Below are 20,496 nucleotides of genomic sequence, written 5' to 3'. Positions count from 1 at the left end.
GTTCTGCCACGTTCCGTTTGGCTATGTACTATAGCCGTGTTACGTAATACCAAATATTGATATCTTCTCAAACTTTGACTTGCAACCGAGTAGAACGAGCAGAGCACGGGTGTATTAATTTAAATATACAATAGCCTCTATGCATATTGCCTCACTGAATGTCTCATCTCCTCTGAGTTTTTGCTGCCTGAGCTCGAGCAGCAGTGATCTCACTCCTCTTGCCCATGTACCACGATTTCGCGTACTGCATGGATTCCATCATAGTGGGTGGCTTGACCTTTGGTTCGACACGAGGAGATATCTTGAGCCACCTGCGCACCGTTGCGCGTTGTAGGATGAAGGACTGCAGGCATGACACCATCACGCCAGTCAGGATGGACAACCACAAACCCTGAATGATCATTAGGATCGAAAATGTAAGAACGGACAGAGAAAACTTACGCTAGGCAATGAGCCCATGAGAGGGACGCTCAGGAATGAAAAGATGCGCATGTAATTCATGATATGTGCCATGTCGGGTTTCTCAGCGAAATTAACGTCTCCCTTCATCACCTGTGAACGCCGTTTAGTAATTCCTCAGTGCATAACTTCTGAATACACGCACCGACATTTGGATGTTAATGGCAACAGTAGACAAGATTGGCAGGATGTAGTATGGGTCTGCCATAGTCAAGTCAGGTAGAAAAAAGACGCCGCTCTGCTTGAGCTGCTCGACAGGAAGCAGGGTCATCTTCCTGACAGCAAAGAACAAACCCAACGTGACCGGGATTTGAACAAAAGGCATGATAATGGAGGGAAGCACCCGCGCCCCCGCTTTTTCGTAAATTTTCTGTCTCTTTAGGGATATACGTTGCAATGCAAGGCGGTCACCAGTGTTGATCTGTTTCCATTCTGTCGTCACGGCCTGCAGTTGATCGGTATAGGGAAGCAAACGTGACGAGTTGCGAAGGCTCATGACGTTGGCAGGTAAGATGATCAAACGCCAGAAAAGTGTTCCAGCGATGATCGTGTAAAACCACGGCATTCCACTGCTGACTTGTAGAATTTCGAATGACCACCGTATGATCCCAGCCGGTGACCAGCCAGTGAGACCTAGTTCTGCTAAATCTCCATATTGAAGAGGTGAGATGACGGTATCAACCGCAGAAATATCGATACCCGCATCGCTGTTAGCAACGCTTGTTAAACTATCCTGCGAGGTAGTTCCTGGTATGGGAGCAGAGTCTAGTGTCGCCGTATCGACTGCTGTTGCTGGTTCCGTGTCCACAACAGTAGAGATGGTGTTGATACTGGAATCTGGTGCTGACTCCACTGCCGATGCTACCTGCTGCTCAGGTATTGCCGATTTTGACCACCAAAAATTACGACTATGCGGTATACGTTGGTAAGAGAGCACCCTCGGCACAAATTTTGAGTGCTGCAGTAAGACTGAGTAACCGATGTCATATGGTACTCGATAACGCGCACCTGCAAAACTAAAGAACGTGTTTGGCTTTGAGGCACTTGCAGCCATATTCTGTAGTGTCCGTCAGCAGTGTTATGCGAGTAGAATCGTTGGAAAAATACCTTGCACCAGAGACCCTGGGACTCAAGCGACTGCCTATGCGTAGTGTGGCAGACAGAACCATCGATGTCAAACCTGGACTCTGCTCGAGCTGACCACCACCTTCACGTGCAACTTGTGCTTGAGTTGGAAGAACAAGTTGTGATTCTGAAGAATAAAATGTGCCGAACCGAGCCAAACCAGTTTCTCACCACTGTCACAACACCAAATTGAGCCAGCTCGACTCACGCTGCACTTCACCTCCATCATGCACACATACAGGTGAGCTCTAAATCTACGAAATGACCCCCGATATCATAAACATGAGTATCATAATTTAGGGGTCACAGAGCAGATTCGTTTGTGCCGCTTGATGTCCTTGAGCTCAATGAACTTCGTGCACGCAACCGCACGTTTAATGGTGCATATCGTCGTACTGCCATTGCTACCCTTGGGTATGCACTAACGGCACTCAGGCTGTTCGATTCGCGTTTTCTTCGAAGTGAGTCTTTCGTCCTTGACTTTTTCCATGATGACCGCGATCTCATTCCCCCCGTCACCTGCTGTTTCCTATAACATCGAACAGTCGGTATTCTCTATCTCGTTCTCTCCATTCTCCTTTTCGCTCTCGGGTATATTCGTGCTCGACATTCACGGCATGACTTCGCCGATCAATCGAAAACCAGTGCTCTCTATCAGCAAGCGCTCCCTACCGTCGGGCAGGAAGACAGACGAGAATATGGTCAGTCCGTTCATAACGGCTGGACGTGATGTTGTTGCCATTGGTGCCCTCGTGATGGTAGTAGAGATCCTATTGCTTGCGTTTGTCCTTCAAATGTAACTCTTTCTGAGTCTTTCATGTGCGGTGACCGCCTCGTACATTGGCCACAGTGCGCTGTTTTAGCTAACTAGTTCCTTCCGAACTAAATTGTACCACAGCACTGGCTGGTCAAGTTGTTATTTCACACCCGCATCCGACTACCTCGCGTTTTCTAGCGTAGGCACCTGTGGAGCCTTTGATACGCCATTTAGTGTTGATGCATTGCTACAGATTGCTACCATTGTAAGTATTAAACCCACTCGCATTTTCGATGGGGCATCCCGTGGATCTGTTCAATCAATCTCCGCTATGGATATGTTCCTTCCACCGAGTTGCTTGTTTATAGCGCTCAATCAGCTATAAAGCTAGCCACGCCATAAAACGCATGTCCATTTAGAACACCGCCGCAATTCAAGAGGTCCCGGTCAGGGTGCGGTTCCTGTCAACCACAACGCCTACCGTAGCAACCATCAGACTCAAGAGCAAGCCCTCGCCAAGCGTGTATTCAAATCAAGTGGTCGCTGGAAGAACGTGCAGATCATTGAGTACTTCAGGGACATAAAATCATTCGGCGCTCAGCACTGTATCATTAATTAATGAGATGTGTATGTTGGTATTATTGAGTCGACTCTTTACCGAGTGACACGACTGAAGTAATTCCAAGCACACCATGTCCAAACGAATCAAAAAGGGAAAGGGAAAACGACAAACAACTTCGTAAATGACGCCTGGAGGGTATTTGTCTAAAGTGGGATCGCAATAGGTATAATAGAAGAAGATAGATCCATTCCAGTCATCATCGACAGCCTTCCAAACTCCACAACTATCAGCTACAAGTCCCACCAGACTGGTATAACGTGGACCTCAGAAAGCTGTGATTGCGAGACCTGCAGCACCCAACATAGCACTGACAAGCAACGATAGATCTGCACTGATTGACCGGGGAGCACTGCTACTGAGAATGCCACCAGACAGGCCGCCGGCGGCCTGCACAGCGCCGCTCAGGAAGCCAGACGTGCAATTTGCCAGGATGGCATTGTAAAGAGCGGTCTGGCCACGGAGCAGCAAGCTGTTGCTCAGACCTGGGGCGTAGGGGAGGCTGGACTCGAACGTGATGTATGGCGTGAGAGTGTTGCGTGTGCAAGTGGTGCAGAGCTGAGTCGAAGTCATGCTGGGTTGAAGGAAGAGGAAGACAAGGTTGGTATCCTGATACGTTGTGGTGTTGGGAATGAGTGCAGTGGTGGTGTTGCTGACGTCCCGACGTGAGGACACCCCGCTAGCTAGATCAGGCGTTGTGTATAGGTATTGCTGCAGCACATCTTGTTTTGGGGAGGTGACCACGGCCACATTTCCAGTCGCAGAACTACTGGATGTGATGTTCAGCTGCGTGACACAGTATTGCCCGTTATCAGCCTTGGAGCATACGGCTTGTCTGAGTGGCGTCAGGGTATAGAGGACATCATAAGTCCTGAGGACATCGATGTTGAGACTGGTCGTAAGCTCTACTGAGCATGCCGAGTAGTACGCCATCAACTGAGCGCGAACAGTGCTGTCAGGGCATGCATTAAACGCAGATGTCGAGCAGAGGTTGCTCAATGCAGTGTTAATGGTGGTCGTGTTGATGCTGCTCGAGCTGACCCCCGGTGCAAATTGTGATGTCGCAGAGATAATTGGAGTTGTGCAGGAGGAAAAGGTGACATTGCTGTTCAAACTAACTAAATAGTTTGAACAACCTTGACTGATTCCTGACGGAATATATGGATTGGAGGACTAAGGGTTCAAGGTGTCAGTCTAGCAACCAATGATTTCACCAAACTTGAGGCTTACAGACTGTGCCACCGAAGCAACGATAAATAAGGACAGAATAGCAAATGACTTCATTGCAAGGCGGGTATGATAGATATCAACGAGTGGACGTGTTCTTTGCTGTCGATGGCGACGACGATGGCGACGATGGTTTTTTGTTGTGAAAGAAAGCCATCATCATGGGAAAAGACCTTCCTATGCAAACAAAGCCAAATACATATAACAGCGGCTGAGAGGGCTTGGTTCTGGGCTTGGATGTTACGGTCGTGCAGGTTCTGCCAGCCTGCTAGCAACGGTTGAATCAAATACATGCACCCAACATAGGATTGTCGAATACGACTATCTCATGCAGTCCCACCCTCAGCATTTTTGACTCGCTTAGTGTCGCTTACCCCAGTTTCATGCAAGGGGACTATCCCTGCATCATTTTTTTAATGTACCTTTGGTCGTAGCATGGATGTGGGGGAATGCAGGTACGAATTGAGGCACTGCTCCGCTTGCTCTTTCACCTTATCGGTTGGCCTCCACGAGTGTGAGTGTGACCATACCTCTGTGTCAATGTACCTGACTAAATCCAACACTCAGATCTGTTCCCTTGAGTCGCACTCCACGGATCAGCTGTTGGCTGATCGGGCCGCAATATGGCATCCGCACACTTACAAAAGGCATAGAAAAATTTTCTTGTAAGTTGTATGTACATACGTACCAGCGCTTACCCATATCCGATTGAACACGGATCTAGTACACACTGTGACCTGTCGAGTGTCAACCCATGGGACTCACCATAAACGCCCTACTTGAAGTACCCACTTTTGATCTGCGTCAGGTGAATTCTTTCTCACAGCATTGGGGTGAGTGATAAGAATTCCTAGTACAGAAGGCTGTTCTTTCCTTTCCCCAGAAAAACCTACGGACATGAACAAGTCTACGTTCCACCCCAGCAAGTCCATCGCCACTTTCACCCGACTCGGGTGACGTCACCTTCAGAATCCACACTGTTGTGCTAACACTGCTTCTCTTCGCATACCCCAACCTATCTGGATTCTTGTCAGTTAAGTTACTTCTGCGTCCAATACATGGTGTGTACATACAAGGAAAGCACTCAGAGCACAAGGACTCGGAGCTCAGATTGTATCGTACTCGTTACAGTAAGTTGTTTGGCCAGAGAGCTGGATCTTCGCTCAGTTCAGGCTGCTTATCTGCCCTGGGCCGGGCATGCGGTAAGATCAACTGATATTCTACCACTACGTCAAGGGTTCATTACAGAGCGGTAAGCGCCGAGTGTCTCATAATTGCTTATCGTGATGATCACTTTTTTGCCGCATTATTCCATCTAGTAACAATTGAGATCCGTTGCCTTCAATGCACCCAGTGATAGTTGTGTTACTCCCTCGGAGAGAGCGCTGACTCGTGAACGAAGCCTGACCTGTATATGTAATGCGGTACGGTATATGTCTTCTCCAGAATTCCTTTGCACCCTCAAAGTCATCTCTGTCGTAGACCTAGTGTTCACAATCCATGAACGTTCAAGCTTCAGGAGTCAGCAGTGCCGGTGTCTTGGTTGGCCACAACCATTTCGAGTTCGAATCTGGTCAAATAGATCGGTGAAATAAGCCGCACTCGGGCCCGTTGCGATCATATCGCTCATTTCCGTCGAGGTGTTGCATGCATATGCGCTCATCATCGTTCCTCGTGCCGCATATCGTCATCAATGTCGCCACCAGTATACAATATCGGGAGCGCTTTCACGTAACTGCTCAGCGGTTGCACTTGGATGACCGGATAACCTGCCGACGGGCAAAATACATGATGCAGAAGAGCTATTGGAAATCAATTGGAAATCGTAGAAACGATAATCAGCTGAGTGAATTAACGCAAATTGCATATCATGGCGGAGAGTTTCTATTGACAGAAGCCGGAACTCGGGGCGACGGTGATTGACCTCCACACTGTACTCGAGTTGTGTATCTATGTTCGGCACCGTGAACTCGAGGAATAGAAGAACGGTGAATCGGGATGATGCGCAATCAGATAAATCCTCGCAACCAGAGGTGTCTCCGTGTCGCGCACCGGTAATCTTGTACACCGCAATAAGCGACGACGACGATTACGTCAGGGGATATCGCAGGTGTATCAGGGTAGGTGCATCAGGGTAGTCAGCCAATCAACTTCGTTCGTTAACGGTCATAATTCATTCGAAGCTGTAGAATCTACCACTCATTCGGACGTTAAATACTCAGTCGGACACGGAAAAGTAAGAGGTAACATTATGTCACACCCGTCGAACCCCGCAGAGTTTCTGGTTGTGCAGTTCAAATTCACGATACAGTGACGGACCACGTACATCCTCGGTGCTGCCGGACGGCATCGCGGCACATTCAAAAGCAATTTATTAATATTCTATTCTGTCCTCAATTTTTGAGCATGCTGAGAGTCATTCAACCGAGGGGATGTCACCATCTTATCTTTACGTTGATCTTTCGAGTTTTTCTGAGCACTGAAGCAAGGGCTCTCAATCTCATTAATATATTGTGGAAAGGACGCGCCTATCAAAGCCTATGACTAAAAGCATCGCGTTCCTGGGGCTATCCCGAGAACAGTGGTGAATGACGCGTCAAAACGCAGGGTTGAATTTCGGCTTCGTTGATCAGCAGAAGGTGAAAGACCAGGAACTTAAGGGGCTAGTAGTGGGAAGTTCTGTCCACGCTCCTTCCCCTTCCCACAACTAATAACTTCAAGTTTTGTGCGGACCTCCGTGTTATCTCCATAAATGAGCATTAAAATGTATTTGCACAATGTATCGCCTACAGTCCACAGTAAAGATGGGAAGGCGGATGCTCCACCTTTGTCAAACTGAAAATGCCCCGCAAGCTCTCACGTTCAGATAGACCAAAAGATCTCCAACGTCCGACGAAGGAACGTCTGCTGTGAATGTAACCTTCAAATATCCACGTCCCACGTCCCTCGTCACCTGGGTATTTCTGTACCAAATGTCCTGTGAATCTGAAAAATCTGTCGAGTGAAGCAGGACTAACTGGTTTTCTCGTTAGAGTGACGAGTCCATCAGACGAGCGAATTCGTCCGAAAAAGATAAATGCACCCCAGGTGGCTTCCAGCCTGCGTGGAGTCTGGACAAAAGCGTGAACATCAGAAAAACCTTATCATAACGAAATATTCACTTCGCCAGTAATCACGACATCCAGGGCCTGCCGTGGGTCCCTGTATCTCTCGGAGGTATCGGTTGGGCGAAAAAGTTCATATCGATGTTTTGATGATCCTGTGGCTTCCGAGAATTCATTCGCTTTCTGAGGTGGGAAGGCATGACAGTCGTGTCACTAATTTTGGAGCACAGTAAGAATACGCACAGTAGTTCCTTCACAATCATTCATAAACAAATGTTGGAATGCTGACTCTCCAAAATCACCATTCCGTGGAACACTGGGTAATGGTATGCATGGGGTAAAGCACAGATGTTCCTCGAGCCGGCATTGAATAGGCTGTCTGCACACGAAATCAGGCGAAACCGCGGGATCCGATTTCTGGGAAGGACATCGACAGAACGATGACGGTGATGTCTATAAGTGTATTAGTCGAGTACTCCAAGGTATCGACAATCGCCTACCCTGTGGAATTCTTCATCAACTAGGATTAGTCTTCGATGATATCGAGCACTCACATGTATGTACCTTCCCAAGTTCCACTCAGCAACCCAATGCACGACCGAAGATCCCAAGTGTCATCTGGGAAGCCCAGTCGACGGGCAATACGATAGAACTCTTCATCATGAACGAGACTTCTTGATGCCCGCATCTTCCTTCCCGTACGATCCGCGAAGGAGTCACGGGAGGGGATTTGATGACCCGAATCAGCGACAAGTGGTGTCCTTCTTCTTGTGATGGCAAAGAAGTCTTCTATAGTAGGACCATCGCGCTCCGTGGGGCGCGCAACCGCTTGAGTTGGTGGTAAATGCTTGGGCACTTGGAGAGCAGTTGCTTCCTTGAGTGCAAAAGTTAGGAAGATTGACGCGGAAAGAAGATTAGGGGCCGTTAGCGCGTATTCCCTAGTGTAGAGTGAGGATACGAGCGCCCGGCATTTATGTTCAATACATGTGCCGGACATCACTTCTGGTGCTCGGTTGTACGATCCGTTGGATGATAAAGGACATCGTCTTCTCGTCCCACTGTTCACATTGAGAAGAACCTAAAATGATGTCAGTGTTGGTTTAATATATGGGCGCGGTCACTTCATCACATTTGCCGACCCTGTGACGAAAGGTCTTAGTTCAGAAAGCATCTGACTGCGTTCCTCCTCCGGCAGATTGGTAATAAACTCTGGACGATGCAAATCAGGGACGTCTACATACTGGAAAAGTGCACAATAGCCTCACTGTGAGACCAAACCAAACATGCGACAGATATAGCTAATGCGCGAGCCGTGTCATCGCGGAGAACCCCTTGCTGGCCAAGGCAAGGTTCCAATAGGATACGTATATATTGCGCGATGCCGGCAGAATGAAGCTGAGATTCGTTCATGCCATCGCTCTCCAACAGCATTAAATAGATTGTCCAGAGGTCAGGAAGGGTATTGTGATCGGTAACACGGTGTTGCCGGATGCGTTGAAGTACCGTACATCGACGCTGTAACTCCAATGCCAGATTCGTAGTCGTAGGAGGTGCTAGTTTGCTGCGACGGAGATGAGCAACTAGGTCAAATCTAGTGCGAAATACCCGCGCATAAAGCTGGGGACAAGATTTCAGGGAGAGGGCATCGTGCATCCGGCGACTACATAGAAGAAGCTGAAGAACAGCGCCGAGGTTGTTGAATGGTGTGGAAGCAACAGTGAAGAAAGCGATCTGGGACAGAACATCGATAGGGATCGATTCGAGGTGAGGAAGCATCATGCTCTGTGAGCCATGATAACTGCAAGTGCCTTTTAAACTAAAGACGAAATGAGTGGCGGAGTGCCGTTCGAGCAACGAGATCGCCGCGCGAACTAAGCGGAGGTTTACTTTTCTCGTTGAGAAAATTGAAACGTCTGAAAGAGAGGTAAACACACGTTCTCCAGATTCGATCTTGATTGTAATCGTGGCTACTACATACCCGTGTGCCTGGTCGAATTCATATATCCGTCTTCACAGCAAGTGCTATCGGAAGCGCATCGTAATGCTTGGTCAAATGGTTTCCACATCTAGCACGGGGCAATATATGTGGCGTGCTGTCCTGGCAGTCATTATTCAGACCGGTGAATCGGGGCTAACCACCCAAGTTGAATGTATATGATAACCACTTATGCACGTGAAAGCAAGAAGGCTAAGAGCTTGTAGTGTGACTCACGCCACTGAACGTAGTAAATGAGTACCCAGCGGATCCATGATATTTTGTGAGACATCGTTTGAGCTTTCAGGGCAAGAAGCCTCGTGGAAAGCTTTCGCTTTCGCAGCAACTTCCCCAAGCGCGGAGATGAACGTTGTCAAATGGTAACAAGCGTTCCGAGCATCGAGGTACTCCGATGGTGTGTTGACCTATGATAACGGTCAAATGGCGGTGGCAAAACGCGTTTGAAACGGTTTCCAGGATGCGCCAAGAAAGGCAACAGAAGCTTTGCACCGCATTACATTCCCCATCCGCTTGAAGTTAACCTTGTCCACTGACCGATCTAGCGTGATGACACTCACAAAGATGTGCGTGGGTGAAGCTAAATGTGAACTCACGCATTGCTTGCGCAGCAACCATTTCTCCTGTAGGGTCTAGAATTTACAATCAATGTTGATACATGTTTTGTACATGTGATAGGGCAACATGACAGTGGCGCGAACATGTCAATTGAATAACTTATCATCCTTGTCTGCACATGCTAGAGCGTGCATTGGTTCAATTGGCTCACCAAGACGCTAGCACATTCGTCACGCACGTTCACAACAATTGAATCACACAAAAACTTCTCATTTCCTACAATGTTTCGTCGTCTTAACTTCGTCGTCACATCTTACAAAATCTCCCTCGTCAACACTCATTTCAATCAAAGTTCTTTGGGAGAAAACAATAAGCCTTAGGATTGCAAGGAAGTGAAGGACGCTTACTCTGCATGGCAGCAATGTCGGAGCTCTGGACGTAGTCTTCGAATTCAGCAAGCTTCTCCTGTAGATCATCTAAGGAAACGAGTTCGTCCTCTGTTCATGAAAGTCATGATCCGCTCATTAATGCAACGACGGATGGGAACTCACCAACAACTACGGTAATTTGAAGCTTCTTGATGCCGTAGCCGACAGCGACTAGCTTACTGGCACCCCATACAAGACCTTCCTGCTCAATAGAACGCACAGATTGCTCAAGTGCTTCCATGTCGGTTTCGTCATCCCAAGGTTTGACCTCCAACGTCACAACAGACTAGATGCAGGCAGCCATCGTAAGCAGGAGAATATCAATAAATGAAGAGACCGACCTTCGCAGCTGCTTTAGGTTTATTTGCTTTCTTCGCATTGTAAGCTGCAACACGCTCTGCTTTCAGCCTTTCTGATTCTTCGTTGTCTTCATCGTCCGAAGCGAAGAGATCAACTTCTTCTTCGGCGTCAGCGTCTGCAGGAGCTGGAGCCGGAGCGGATGCCGATTGAACGAACGACTGGCCGGCGGTACTTGTGCCGGGTAAAGCTGCATGCTCCACACTATACGATTTGATGTGAGAGTACCATCTGGCAGAGTGCGGGTACTTCGATGGCTCTGGTGCTGTGAGCAAGTTGTAAACGTAAACGTCTGCCTGAGAGGGTGTGTACCTGGTGCAAAGAGATCAGTTCAATCCAAGAGTTACAAGCCAAGGAAGAATCAGAAGACTAGGTAAAGTTATCGGCATATCTGAGCAGCGGTGTCTAGTCGCTTCTTGGAAACACGGACCATAGCATAGTGATCATCGCGAGAGAAAACTGAATAATGAAACAGAGCTCACCCTTCAATGTAAGACCTAGTAGTCAGGTGCTGCTCAAGGGCGCCGAGGTTCAAAGACATTTTTATCGAGGCTGCGGCGATGGATGATCTGAACAATCGATAGGCTCAAAATTTAAAAAAAAATCGGGATAGCTGTTTAGGGCCGGCCCACGTGACGTTCCTTAGCATTAGTAAGAAAGACTACCTAAGTAGTAAGTAGGTGAATGACTCTTGGTACAACCACTCCTATTACACCAACGAGTACCTACTACTCCTACGGGCTACTACGTAGCGCCAACCTATCGTTGGTTATCTATTCAATGCAAAGCTGGATAGCCCCATCAGGATCTTGTCTGTATGAGGTACTCTCTCTATCTCATCGGATGGGGGAAAGCTAGGCCGATATGAGGCAGCTTGTTGGCTTCTGCCGACTTTCACCAGCGCTGAGAATTCGTACGTCTAATTGGTAAATATTACTATCATGTGTGATGGGATTGCTAACATATTGAATATGGTACCCTGCATCTTGCAGAACCACACTCTTTCGTTAAGGCTAGCCTCGTGGCTTCCTGTGCATTAATCCATGGACTTTCTGTCAGGGTTACATGCAGAAATTATTTGCGTGAGTGAACGTGCCTTAAGAACAGATGCGCCGGAAGAATCAGTTCCATTGCTTTAAATGCGTCACTTTCAAATGATTATCTTGTTTTTTTTCATAGTGACATAGGCGACATTGCTGTCGTATACCAGCGCCCGTATCACCTGCAAGCTCTTAAGTATAGGCAACTGATGGGGCCTGGGTGGCCTAGTTGCCCCGGTGTTGAAGTGATTCCTTCTTCGTCTATCTGAGAGTTTCAAGATGATCAGTGGCGAAATTAATGACACACAAGGCGAGTGCTTGTTTACCCCCTTTTATCTTTTCTCATTCATACAGTAGCTAGTAATTGCGCAGCGGGAAAATTTGCCCTGTCATGATGCAACACAGCTGAAATGCCGTCTCGCCCATAGCCAGACACTTCTTTTGCGAATTCTCGTTGATTCTTCCGTGAGTACTTCCAAAGGGAGTGACGGCCGGTTACTCATATGGCACGCCAGAACACGCTGAATCAGTCGTTGATGACCATGCCCGACAGGACTCAGGCTTTCCCTTCCCTCTGAGATCTGTTTCAGTTCATAAGGCGGAAATTGACTGCATGTTCGTTGTTTATGGAATGTCGCTTGATATCTAGTCCCGCTAGTCCCAATGAGTTCGAGTAAGAAATTACCCTCATACCCCTCCTTTCGAATGAAATAGTCACTCGTCACCTGTCTCGCAGAAGCCGCGGTGCCATTTGCCATTTGGCAAAGACGTCAACGTTCCTCGCCCGAGGCTCGCATGCTACGCGCTTCCGTCGTTCCTCGGGTATCCATATGATGGCCGTCAATGTAAGTGCTTACGATGGTCCCGCTAATCGTATCCGTTCTTGACGCTTATCACACCCTCGCACTTCGATTACACATCGATGATTTTTAGGGTGGAGTTGTGCAAACGCTATTATATTCAACATGAGATCGAGTACTGATCGTTTCGGTGTTCTATACGAGCGTAGCCGTGAGCATCACAACCTGCGAGACCGCTCAATCTTCGCCTACAGTCAGATGGATGGGTGACGTCTCCAATCTATATTCCGCTGGGCGTACTACTCCGCCAATATGTATTTCTCAAGTCCATGTCCGAAATTACCGCCAGTCGACCGCAGTATGTCAAACAACGTTTACTGTACTTGTAGTACGGCAGATAGTGGGGTGTAGAACATGCAGATGCCGTGAAGGCATGCCTGCATGCCATTTGGGCAAAATCTTCTGTGGCCCGCTCGACAGCTATTGGTTGAGCGAGTACTACTGGTTTCTTGGGTTTTGCCTGATAAGTTTATAAAAGCATATATAAGGCTAAAGCCCAAGTGTCATCGCGGTGATGCAAAAGTGGTGTCGCGCGGAGTTCCGGAATGGTCGGGGCTAGCGTCGGGATTACATCATTCACATCCTGGAAAGGATACACTGACTATTTGACCTTTGCAGGAGTCGTGTGAATGAGTCTGCAATGCGGTCTGTCTGCTTGCAAGGGTGGAATAATTCGTTCATGAGAGGCGATGCAACGTGCGAAGGGTGATAAGGACGGTAAACATTGTGGTTGGCGAGTTATGAGAGAGACGGATAGCATGTCCTAGGATATTAAGCAGGAGGTCATCGATCTGACATGAGAATGTGTCGATGTTAAAAACTTCGTAAGTCCCACGTCACTGGTGTACTTCTGCACACTAGATCTGGGTAGACCCTGTAGTATAGCATTCGCATTCTTTCCGTACCCCTACGTACCTGATAATTTATATTGCCCGAAGGGACATAGTAGGAGGAGCGCCCAAACCTGAGACGCCCGATTACCCCAGTCGCCGCACCCTGAAAGAAGTCATGCCATTCGGCACGATTACTAGATACGGCAGCTATCACGAACCTGGACAAGATGTCTTATCCGTAACTGCGACTGGAAGCATAATGTATGTGCACCGACCGAGGATCATGCATTGCACTAAGGCTTGGGTCAAAAGCTTGCCTCGCGACCCCGGAATATTGGTGGTCTGTCCCACGAAAGTATCCGAATATCCCTAGGAGAAGACCCTGACATGGAAAAAAAAAAGGTGGTATCTCAACAAGCTGAACATAAAAGGAAAGCGGCCAGACTCACGGCCATGGCCATAAAAATTGACAATGTTGACGAAACCCGCAAGGGAAAGCTTGAGCATATTCAGCTAGGTCAGTCGTCAGTCAGGGAATCACCATGGTCTTATCTGCAACTTCTTCGTGAGATAAAAGCTCTGCCATCAGCTGGGCATCTTGTGTATTTAACGGCGACCTTGTAGGCTGTGATGGGCATCATGGACAGTCCCAGCGCAATGGCCGATGCTGCCCAGCCTGTTGTTGACCCTAGATCTACCTGCTCTAGCTGTCATGCCTCGTCCCAAGTTGACCATTCTTTTGTGGGGTAATAGCGGCCTCACCTTCACGGCAAAGTCTTGTTCTTGCGAGTTTGGGCGGCAAATGTCGTGAGAGCAGCGCGCATAGATGTAACGTATTATATGTTCCTATAATCAGTGGCCGCAGAGTATATCGATAAGAACTCGTCATCTTGTTCCGTTTACCGCCCATCAGTATGGCGTAGCCACGTCATCAACGATAGCTGCGGTAGAGCTGGCGGAAGTTATTCCGCGACATGGACAGGGAAGAGGTGCCGTGTCGAGGGTATGGGAACACGGGGAGATGTCCAGGGTTCCAAATGATAACTGCAGGAAGGCTATAGCATATTCTATATTATCGGTATTGTTATAAATAGATAATAGAAGATTGTATATACATAGTACTTAGATTATATGCGATTGGTATGCGACTCCATTAGCTGAGCGGAGTCTGTAACTTCAACGCCGCGATTACTGACTCACGCAACATGCCGAACAACAGCATTTTAAATTTTCCTTCGTAAACTCTGTACTTACTTGGAAGAGCCTCAACCTTGTTACTCACATATCTCTGTAGACTAATAAGGACTGAGTCCCGAGCATTGAATGGCTTGACACTGCAACTTCCGTGACCTCTGGGCTAGAACCAATCTGAGAAGTTCGTGCGCCGACTAAAACGTCCACTACGTGTTTCCCTTTCTTCCTTTTGGCACAATATTTTTTGAGCTAACTCATCTCCGAACGCCGTTCAGCTGGGTACTACATAATCGAGAACTCCAAGCCAGCCTTCACCGAAAAACTTGTAGCGCAGATTGTGCCAAGAGTTCTCTATGTCTATGTAATTGTTAGCGTCTTCACCCGCACATGACGCGCGGAGCTCGATTCGGTGGAAGTGAAGGTTTCGCCAATAAATCCGTGTTTACTAAGTAGAGTGCAACAACCGTTCACAGGTGTTCTAGGATTCTACGGATTGAAGATCTTCGGAGCTTGTGTTGCAGTTCGTACAAGGGATGACCACTGGGTCCAAGGTACGAACCATGTCGCGCTGATCGGGACGCAAAACGCCACGTTGGTCGGGCATGGCACCACCGCCATGGGTCCGAGCAGGCGTGATGTAATAATGTGTTTCACTTGTCACTTTCGCTTCAGCAATTCCGCCTACTGTTCCCTCATGCTCCCATGGTGCAGCTCACCACCGCTTCTCGTCGTTTTCGATCATTCCACGTGCTTGTGACCCTTCCGCTTGAAGTCGTGTAGCAGTTATCTTGGCCAGAGGTCAGACACCAGTATATTCGAAAGAGATTCGTCGTCATCTTGTTGGACATAACACCCGCTGACTCTGAGATACAGGGGATACGGTGTACTACATAGTGTGGGGTTCGCGAAAATCCACGACAGAAATTGGTTCCTACCGTATGGAGACATTAGTAAGACCACTCTAGTCAAAAAGGTTTTCAACCTAATAACTGAAATGAACGAAGGTCCTGAGGTCCCGAGACAATGGGGCTGACGGCTAGTGCCACTTCTTGCCACTGGCGGGATGACCACCTCAATGACAGACCATGACATGAATGAGCATATACTTGGTACCGTGATCTCTTTGTGCCTCGTGTAACCTGTGTACGTTCTTCGTCACCTTAGGTTTGGTCAGACATCGATCTGAGATTATTTTCTTCTTAATTTCCTATTTAGGCGATACAAATTCCGGCGATACGGCGCGATCACATCCCGGATATAACCGGTGAGTTGGGTCGACTATATTGGCTTCAAATGGGCGGCTTACTTTCGCCTTCGCCTCTCAGCAATGCGAGTCGGTACCATGACTTCAATTCATCTCACTTACCGTCTTTAACTCACGTGAGAATCCCGTACCAATCTATACCCTTCCAAGCAATGATTCGCAAGTCGCCGTTTCGATGAAAAGCAGAGGCATTCCAGAGTCGAGCTCTTCCATTCCTCCTCGAGTATGCCCGCTTCTCTTATCACGACTCCTCCTGAGCTCTTAGAACAAATTGTCCTAATTGCAGTCCGCCAGTATTACCAAGGCCCTCCCAGCATTTTGCGCTCCCTACGGTTAACGTGCCGCATGTCCAACAACGCGCTTTCACCTGAATCCAACTCATATCTGTACTTCATGTTGTTCACGGACAGATTTGACATACCTTCTCCTTGGCGGCATTTTTTGGGCGGTCAACCCACAGTTGACAACATAGAGCGTGAGTTGAGGAAACGTTTTCGAGCACTCCAGCGCATTCGGAGAGGCGAAATTGATGATCCTGACATTCTGGAATCCCTTTCTACCATCTATATCATGATGCTGGAGGATGATGGTCGGAACTGGGACCAGTTGCTTTGGGCACAACTTCCCCTGTTCATAACGCGCTTCCTTCGGGAACGATTGATGGTGGGTGCCGAGATCAACAACGGCTGGCCCAAAGAGAACGAGGTCAACATGTTGGCGGTATCCATCTTCTGGTTAATGTCTCGCTCGGGTTCGTAGTCACGTGCAGTCTTTATCTACTTCCATTCACCACCATTACGCCTGCACAGAGTCAATACGTAATGAAACAGATGAACTCAGAAGAGAGTTTGTGGAGCTGCTATCACCATACTCTTATGCTGGGTTTCGAGTTCGTCCTCATGTTGACTATGCTGGATGTTCTCATAATGCATTCCCTAGTATCCATGCTTCACTGGACTCGAGTATGATTTCTGTCCTTCGGAAAACTCTCACAAGACTGTCGTTACATCTGCTCATGGGGTCTATCCTCCCGTTCGCCCGGTTTCAATCACCGTGGACTACTTTGGGCGTCCGGTACCATTCAATCTTCCACCACTCGCACCATACGCTATTCTCGTTCACTTTTCTCGTCTGGAGACTCGTCCTCTTATGATCCCTCTACATTTACCGGAGACCAGAGCCGAGGCGATGGCCAATGGAATTTCAGGGCCAACAAAGGAGGACATAGTATACTTTAATTCTCATTGCAAGACACACTTTCCAGGCACAGCATACGGCAATCGCTTCGACACTTTACTCAAGAGCCGCCGTCACGACCCAGACTGGGCGCGTTCCATTCGCGATCCTCTCTATCGCTCCCCTTCTTCTTTACCAGGACAGTATATCCCTGGCACAATTTCCGGTCGGTGGCAGGGGTCTTTCATTGTTGAGTTTTCGTATTTGTTCCTTGATCACCTGGACTAACATGAATAGGCCCCATATCATAATGTCTACAAGGATCTGCTGTCATCTCCCACTGCTCCATCACCCTTTCCAACTTTTGGCCGATTCCCTCTTTATGTCACGTTCAGAGAGCTTTATTGTTACTCCCCATCTATTCCCCTTCCATTAGAAGAGAACGAAGGAGTGTTTGAAAATGCTTTTTTGCCAATCGGTTGTCGATGGCATGAAACTGAGGCTAGTTTTTTTTCATCAGTCGTAGAGCAAAGGTTAACATCTAAACAGGCAGGAGTTGAATTTACTGGAGAAAACACCTCGTTCAAGGCCTATTATTCTCCGCCGAGGCAAGGGCATCTTGAAATTGGCTTTGTTGGGTGTACTGCCGGCGAGTCGAAGCATGGTGCTTTCGATGTCATTATCACAGGAGTGGTACGTGTCGTAAAATTCTTCCTGTTCGATGTCTTATTCATTTCACAGACGGAAGATCGCTACGCGGCTGCTTGGGGTGGCTATCGTTACATGGGACGAATACGACCCTCAGATGGTCTGATCGTTCTGCTCCGTGAACCAGTAAGGAACGTTTCTTCGCTGTCTTCTCCATGTTCAACTGGTATGTAGCTAGACCCTCAGATGGTTGAACTTGGGCGAGCGTTATTTAGAGGCTACAGTATGTTGAGTCCATTCAAATAACTGTTGTATATGCTGACAAGATTGCCTCTTAGTTATCTCGTCCCGCAACTTCGTGGGTCGCTGGAGACATGTATCCAGCGGCGTTCATCCCGCTGAATGGGAATCGATATTCAGCTTGTGCAAAGATGCTACCGTGTCATGGGAATAGTTGTCACAGATTATAGTCTTCCCCGCCAATATGATATTCTGCGCTCTTGTTAAATGTATATATCGGCGTAATACCTAGTACGTTTAAATCGACTTAATTTCTCCCAGCTGGGTTTGGAACCGAACAAGGACCCGGTCCAACTGAGATTGCCGGTCCGGCAGGATATACTGGCACTGCACTGGCGTTCTCTCTGCCACAACTAACATCATGTCCACTCAAGCCGTGGCATTTGACTGGCTCCCTCAGGAGGTGATGGAGAACATTGCCTTCTTTTCAGCAACCATGACGGAAGTAGGACCTCCCTCTGATCTACTCTCTTTACTTCTAAGTTGCAGGAGTATACATGGCGCTTTATCGCCCGAGACAAACCCACATCTTTGCGCGCGCATATTTGAGCATAAATTCGATCTCAGTGCCGCCGTTCGTCGTCTGGGCCCACAAATCGCTACACCTGTCACCCTATCGAAGGAGTTGCGCAAGAGATTCGATTACATGAAGCGGATGCGGGCGCGAACAGATTCTCGAGTTTGTGCGCCAGATACGTCAAATTCGCAGATCCTTGGCGAGTTGCTTTGGCTCGCCTACCTGATGATGCTCGAAAACGACGGAAAGAATGTCAAGCAACTGAGGGAATACGCAGGGATGGAGCAATGGTTAATGGAGTATTGGTTCGATGATAACGGTGCATCGCTCGCCGGGAAGGCGCTCTTGGAAGATGAGTGGCCGCTCGATAATGAGCACAATTCTCTGGCGATGTGGTTATTTTGGTTACTTCTTAGACCCGGTGTGTCGTACTGTCTCTGCCACCGCCCTGAGTTCTAACCTTCGTTTCACAGACCGGTTTCAGCGTACGGAAAGGAACTATCGGACTTTAGCAACCGTTTTGAAACCAACTGCTCTAGCAGCGCACAAGGTATATCTATCATATTCATATTCATGCACACCTGCTGATAATCCAAGTATAACATTTGTCAAACCCCATGGGCGGACTTGGTTCCCAGGTCCTGTCCACTCGAACCTACGCGCGTACACCACTATTCTAGTTTATATCACATGATTCCACCGACGATGGCTACACCTGCAATTCTCTCCTACCTCAGCTTGATGGGTCCCCTTATAGGTCCAACACGAGATGTCTACAAAGGACCGCATACACCAAACAACTTTCCATCCTCTCTGAACCAGAGTTTTGAGTGGGAGCCTGATTGGCAGAGGTGCACGAATCTCGCCAAAATTCCTCTCTCCAGCGAATTCTCGGGCGCATTTATACCCGGTAGTTTGCAAGGTGTATGGGAAGGTATCTTTACGGTAGGTTGACCCAAAGTCCGAGCCATGAAACCCTCCGTTAAACGAGGTATACCTAGTACACAGAATTCACTACCTACGAGGAGCTGCTGTTTGGACATCCCCCTTCAACTCTTCACAATTGTATGGTTGCGCAGCATCGTCAAACATGGAAGTTGCGAGAGTACCACTTGATGATCTCCAGGGATGGTGATGGCATCGCCACCGGCGCGAAATCGCCATCACTAAGCTCGGGTAATCCGCTCAAGGCGTTCGTTCCACCTGGCATCCGCATTCACGAGCACTCAAGCAGTGCAGAGGTACACGAGCCTGGGAAAATGACTCCACTGTCCTACAGGCGGCCGTCGACTTGTGACTCGGAAGAGGCTGAGGGCTTCGAGTTCCTGAATATCCAAGACATCATTGTCGTCGGAGAGGTCATTATTGGTTTACTTTCTCAACTTGTCCTCATTTTTTGTACAGGGTCATTCTGCTTGGGGTCAATTCAATATTCTTGGCCGGGTACGAGCTTGCGACGGCTTCGTTAGTCTTATGAAGGAATATGTACGTCTACTGCATTTCATATGATATATCATGTATAAATGCATCCTTGTCTTAGGTCGGAGGCGATCGAGGTCAATGGCTTTATCGTGGCTATCTGGTTGGTAGCATCAACGGGAGTTTCTCCGGGCGCTGGCGCGAAACGCTCAGTCTCCCAAATATCAATGGTTATGAGGGCTGTTTCGTCATGAGTAGGCGGGAATGACGGAATTATCACGGTATGCTGTCAATTCTGGATACAAATTTGGTTCACCGACATCCTTACTTTCTACCGAGTTTGAGCGCAATCGGAGCGTGTGCGTCTCGCCTGGAGTAGTCTTACAACGATGTTTACTGTAACGTGTAGGATGTTTGTATAGCTTCCTTGGGTGATCAGAAGACCCTAGCGAAATAGCGGAAGGGAGTTTGATTAATGATTGATGGACGAGTAGGTAAAATATATGATGTATGTACTACAGATACTGTATATAAGTAGTATTAGCTGAATAGGTCTTGAAGTAGAGAGACTGGGGGAAACAACAGATATTCCAGGCAAGTGGTTCGAGGTCTACGAAC

At 48.1% G+C, this 20,496-nt stretch overlaps 8 protein-coding genes across 8 annotated transcripts; 3 read left to right on the top strand and 5 right to left on the bottom strand.

Moving 5' to 3' along the window:
• Positions 1–91: 91 nt before the first annotated feature.
• Positions 92–1,706, bottom strand: EDB91DRAFT_1208810 (60Kd inner membrane protein-domain-containing protein). The gene is made up of 5 exons (XM_041320739.1): positions 1,567–1,706; positions 1,468–1,516; positions 605–1,417; positions 442–552; positions 92–391 (listed from the first exon to the last, which is right to left on the bottom strand). Exons 1-5 carry the CDS (start codon positions 1,626–1,628, stop codon positions 164–166), a joined length of 1,263 nt encoding a protein of 420 aa, XP_041171079.1. The 5' UTR covers positions 1,629–1,706; the 3' UTR covers positions 92–163.
• A 58-nt stretch (positions 1,707–1,764) lies between these two features.
• Positions 1,765–2,384, top strand: EDB91DRAFT_1350636 (uncharacterized protein; the record flags this gene model as incomplete). Its single annotated transcript, XM_041326081.1, has 3 exons — positions 1,765–1,825; positions 1,885–1,964; positions 2,020–2,384. The coding sequence occupies exons 1-3, from the start codon at positions 1,812–1,814 to the stop codon at positions 2,382–2,384; spliced, it is 459 nt and encodes a 152-aa protein (XP_041171078.1). The 5' UTR covers positions 1,765–1,811.
• Positions 2,385–2,805: 421 nt separating this feature from the next.
• Positions 2,806–4,414, bottom strand: EDB91DRAFT_81834 (uncharacterized protein). The gene is made up of 2 exons (XM_041328506.1): positions 4,191–4,414; positions 2,806–4,133 (listed from the first exon to the last, which is right to left on the bottom strand). The coding sequence occupies exons 1-2, from the start codon at positions 4,242–4,244 to the stop codon at positions 3,228–3,230; spliced, it is 960 nt and encodes a 319-aa protein (XP_041171077.1). The 5' UTR covers positions 4,245–4,414; the 3' UTR covers positions 2,806–3,227.
• Positions 4,415–6,973: 2,559 nt separating this feature from the next.
• Positions 6,974–9,067, bottom strand: EDB91DRAFT_1061970 (uncharacterized protein; the record flags this gene model as incomplete). Its single annotated transcript, XM_041314496.1, has 8 exons — positions 6,974–7,150; positions 7,205–7,297; positions 7,349–7,470; positions 7,549–7,744; position 7,792; positions 7,846–8,369; positions 8,439–8,500; positions 8,557–9,067. 8 exons carry the CDS (start codon positions 9,065–9,067, stop codon positions 6,974–6,976), a joined length of 1,686 nt encoding a protein of 561 aa, XP_041171076.1.
• A 1,117-nt stretch (positions 9,068–10,184) lies between these two features.
• On the bottom strand, positions 10,185–11,168 carry EDB91DRAFT_1061993 (uncharacterized protein; the record flags this gene model as incomplete). Its single annotated transcript, XM_041314497.1, has 4 exons — positions 10,185–10,339; positions 10,394–10,556; positions 10,612–10,939; positions 11,110–11,168. The coding sequence occupies 4 exons, from the start codon at positions 11,166–11,168 to the stop codon at positions 10,185–10,187; spliced, it is 705 nt and encodes a 234-aa protein (XP_041171075.1).
• Positions 11,169–13,065: 1,897 nt separating this feature from the next.
• On the bottom strand, positions 13,066–13,942 carry EDB91DRAFT_81690 (uncharacterized protein). The gene is made up of 4 exons (XM_041328500.1): positions 13,810–13,942; positions 13,636–13,742; positions 13,443–13,578; positions 13,066–13,290 (listed from the first exon to the last, which is right to left on the bottom strand). Exons 1-4 carry the CDS (start codon positions 13,819–13,821, stop codon positions 13,129–13,131), a joined length of 417 nt encoding a protein of 138 aa, XP_041171074.1. The 5' UTR covers positions 13,822–13,942; the 3' UTR covers positions 13,066–13,128.
• A 1,934-nt stretch (positions 13,943–15,876) lies between these two features.
• Positions 15,877–18,200, top strand: EDB91DRAFT_81598 (uncharacterized protein). The gene is made up of 8 exons (XM_041328498.1): positions 15,877–16,569; positions 16,628–16,707; positions 16,758–17,243; positions 17,292–17,499; positions 17,548–17,687; positions 17,736–17,828; positions 17,877–17,925; positions 17,981–18,200. Exons 1-8 carry the CDS (start codon positions 16,044–16,046, stop codon positions 18,094–18,096), a joined length of 1,698 nt encoding a protein of 565 aa, XP_041171073.1. The 5' UTR covers positions 15,877–16,043; the 3' UTR covers positions 18,097–18,200.
• Positions 18,201–18,303: 103 nt separating this feature from the next.
• On the top strand, positions 18,304–20,146 carry EDB91DRAFT_1061967 (uncharacterized protein; the record flags this gene model as incomplete). Its single annotated transcript, XM_041314494.1, has 6 exons — positions 18,304–18,880; positions 18,933–19,009; positions 19,057–19,404; positions 19,461–19,817; positions 19,864–19,944; positions 20,000–20,146. The coding sequence occupies 6 exons, from the start codon at positions 18,304–18,306 to the stop codon at positions 20,144–20,146; spliced, it is 1,587 nt and encodes a 528-aa protein (XP_041171072.1).
• Between the last annotated feature and the right edge of the window lie 350 nt (positions 20,147–20,496).

This window comes from Suillus paluster (assembly GCF_016628075.1).
Source record: "Suillus paluster strain FC165 chromosome Unknown EDB91scaffold_112, whole genome shotgun sequence".
NCBI classification, from domain to species: domain Eukaryota; kingdom Fungi; phylum Basidiomycota; class Agaricomycetes; order Boletales; family Suillaceae; genus Suillus; species Suillus paluster.
Note: the sequence above shows the minus strand (reverse complement) of the source record. Positions and strands in the feature narration are given on the sequence as shown.

What these genes read in the sequence shown, in the direction of transcription:
- EDB91DRAFT_1208810 (XM_041320739.1), bottom strand. Translation starts at nt 1,628, where the DNA reads ATGGTTCTGTCTGCCACACTACGCATAGGCAGTCGCTTGAGTCCCAGG. An exon ending in CACGTTCTTTAGTTTTGCAG is followed by an intron (nt 1,418 to 1,467) that starts GTGCGCGTTATC and finishes GTCTTACTGCAG; the next exon opens with CACTCAAAATTTGTGCCGAG. An exon ending in TCATGGGCTCATTGCCTAGC is followed by an intron (nt 392 to 441) that starts GTAAGTTTTCTC and finishes ATGATCATTCAG; the next exon opens with GGTTTGTGGTTGTCCATCCT.
- EDB91DRAFT_81834 (XM_041328506.1), bottom strand. Translation starts at nt 4,244, where the DNA reads ATGAAGTCATTTGCTATTCTGTCCTTATTTATCGTTGCTTCGGTGGCA. An exon ending in TTGCTTCGGTGGCACAGTCT is followed by an intron (nt 4,134 to 4,190) that starts GTAAGCCTCAAG and finishes TTGAACCCTTAG; the next exon opens with TCCTCCAATCCATATATTCC.
- EDB91DRAFT_81690 (XM_041328500.1), bottom strand. An exon ending in AGTGCAATGCATGATCCTCG is followed by an intron (nt 13,579 to 13,635) that starts GTCGGTGCACAT and finishes CATCTTGTCCAG; the next exon opens with GTTCGTGATAGCTGCCGTAT. An exon ending in CGGGCAATATAAATTATCAG is followed by an intron (nt 13,291 to 13,442) that starts GTACGTAGGGGT and finishes TTAATATCCTAG; the next exon opens with GACATGCTATCCGTCTCTCT.
- EDB91DRAFT_81598 (XM_041328498.1), top strand. Translation starts at nt 16,044, where the DNA reads ATGCCCGCTTCTCTTATCACGACTCCTCCTGAGCTCTTAGAACAAATT. An exon ending in ACTCTTATGCTGGGTTTCGA is followed by an intron (nt 16,708 to 16,757) that starts GTTCGTCCTCAT and finishes TGCATTCCCTAG; the next exon opens with TATCCATGCTTCACTGGACT. An exon ending in TCGTTCTGCTCCGTGAACCA is followed by an intron (nt 17,829 to 17,876) that starts GTAAGGAACGTT and finishes ACTGGTATGTAG; the next exon opens with CTAGACCCTCAGATGGTTGA.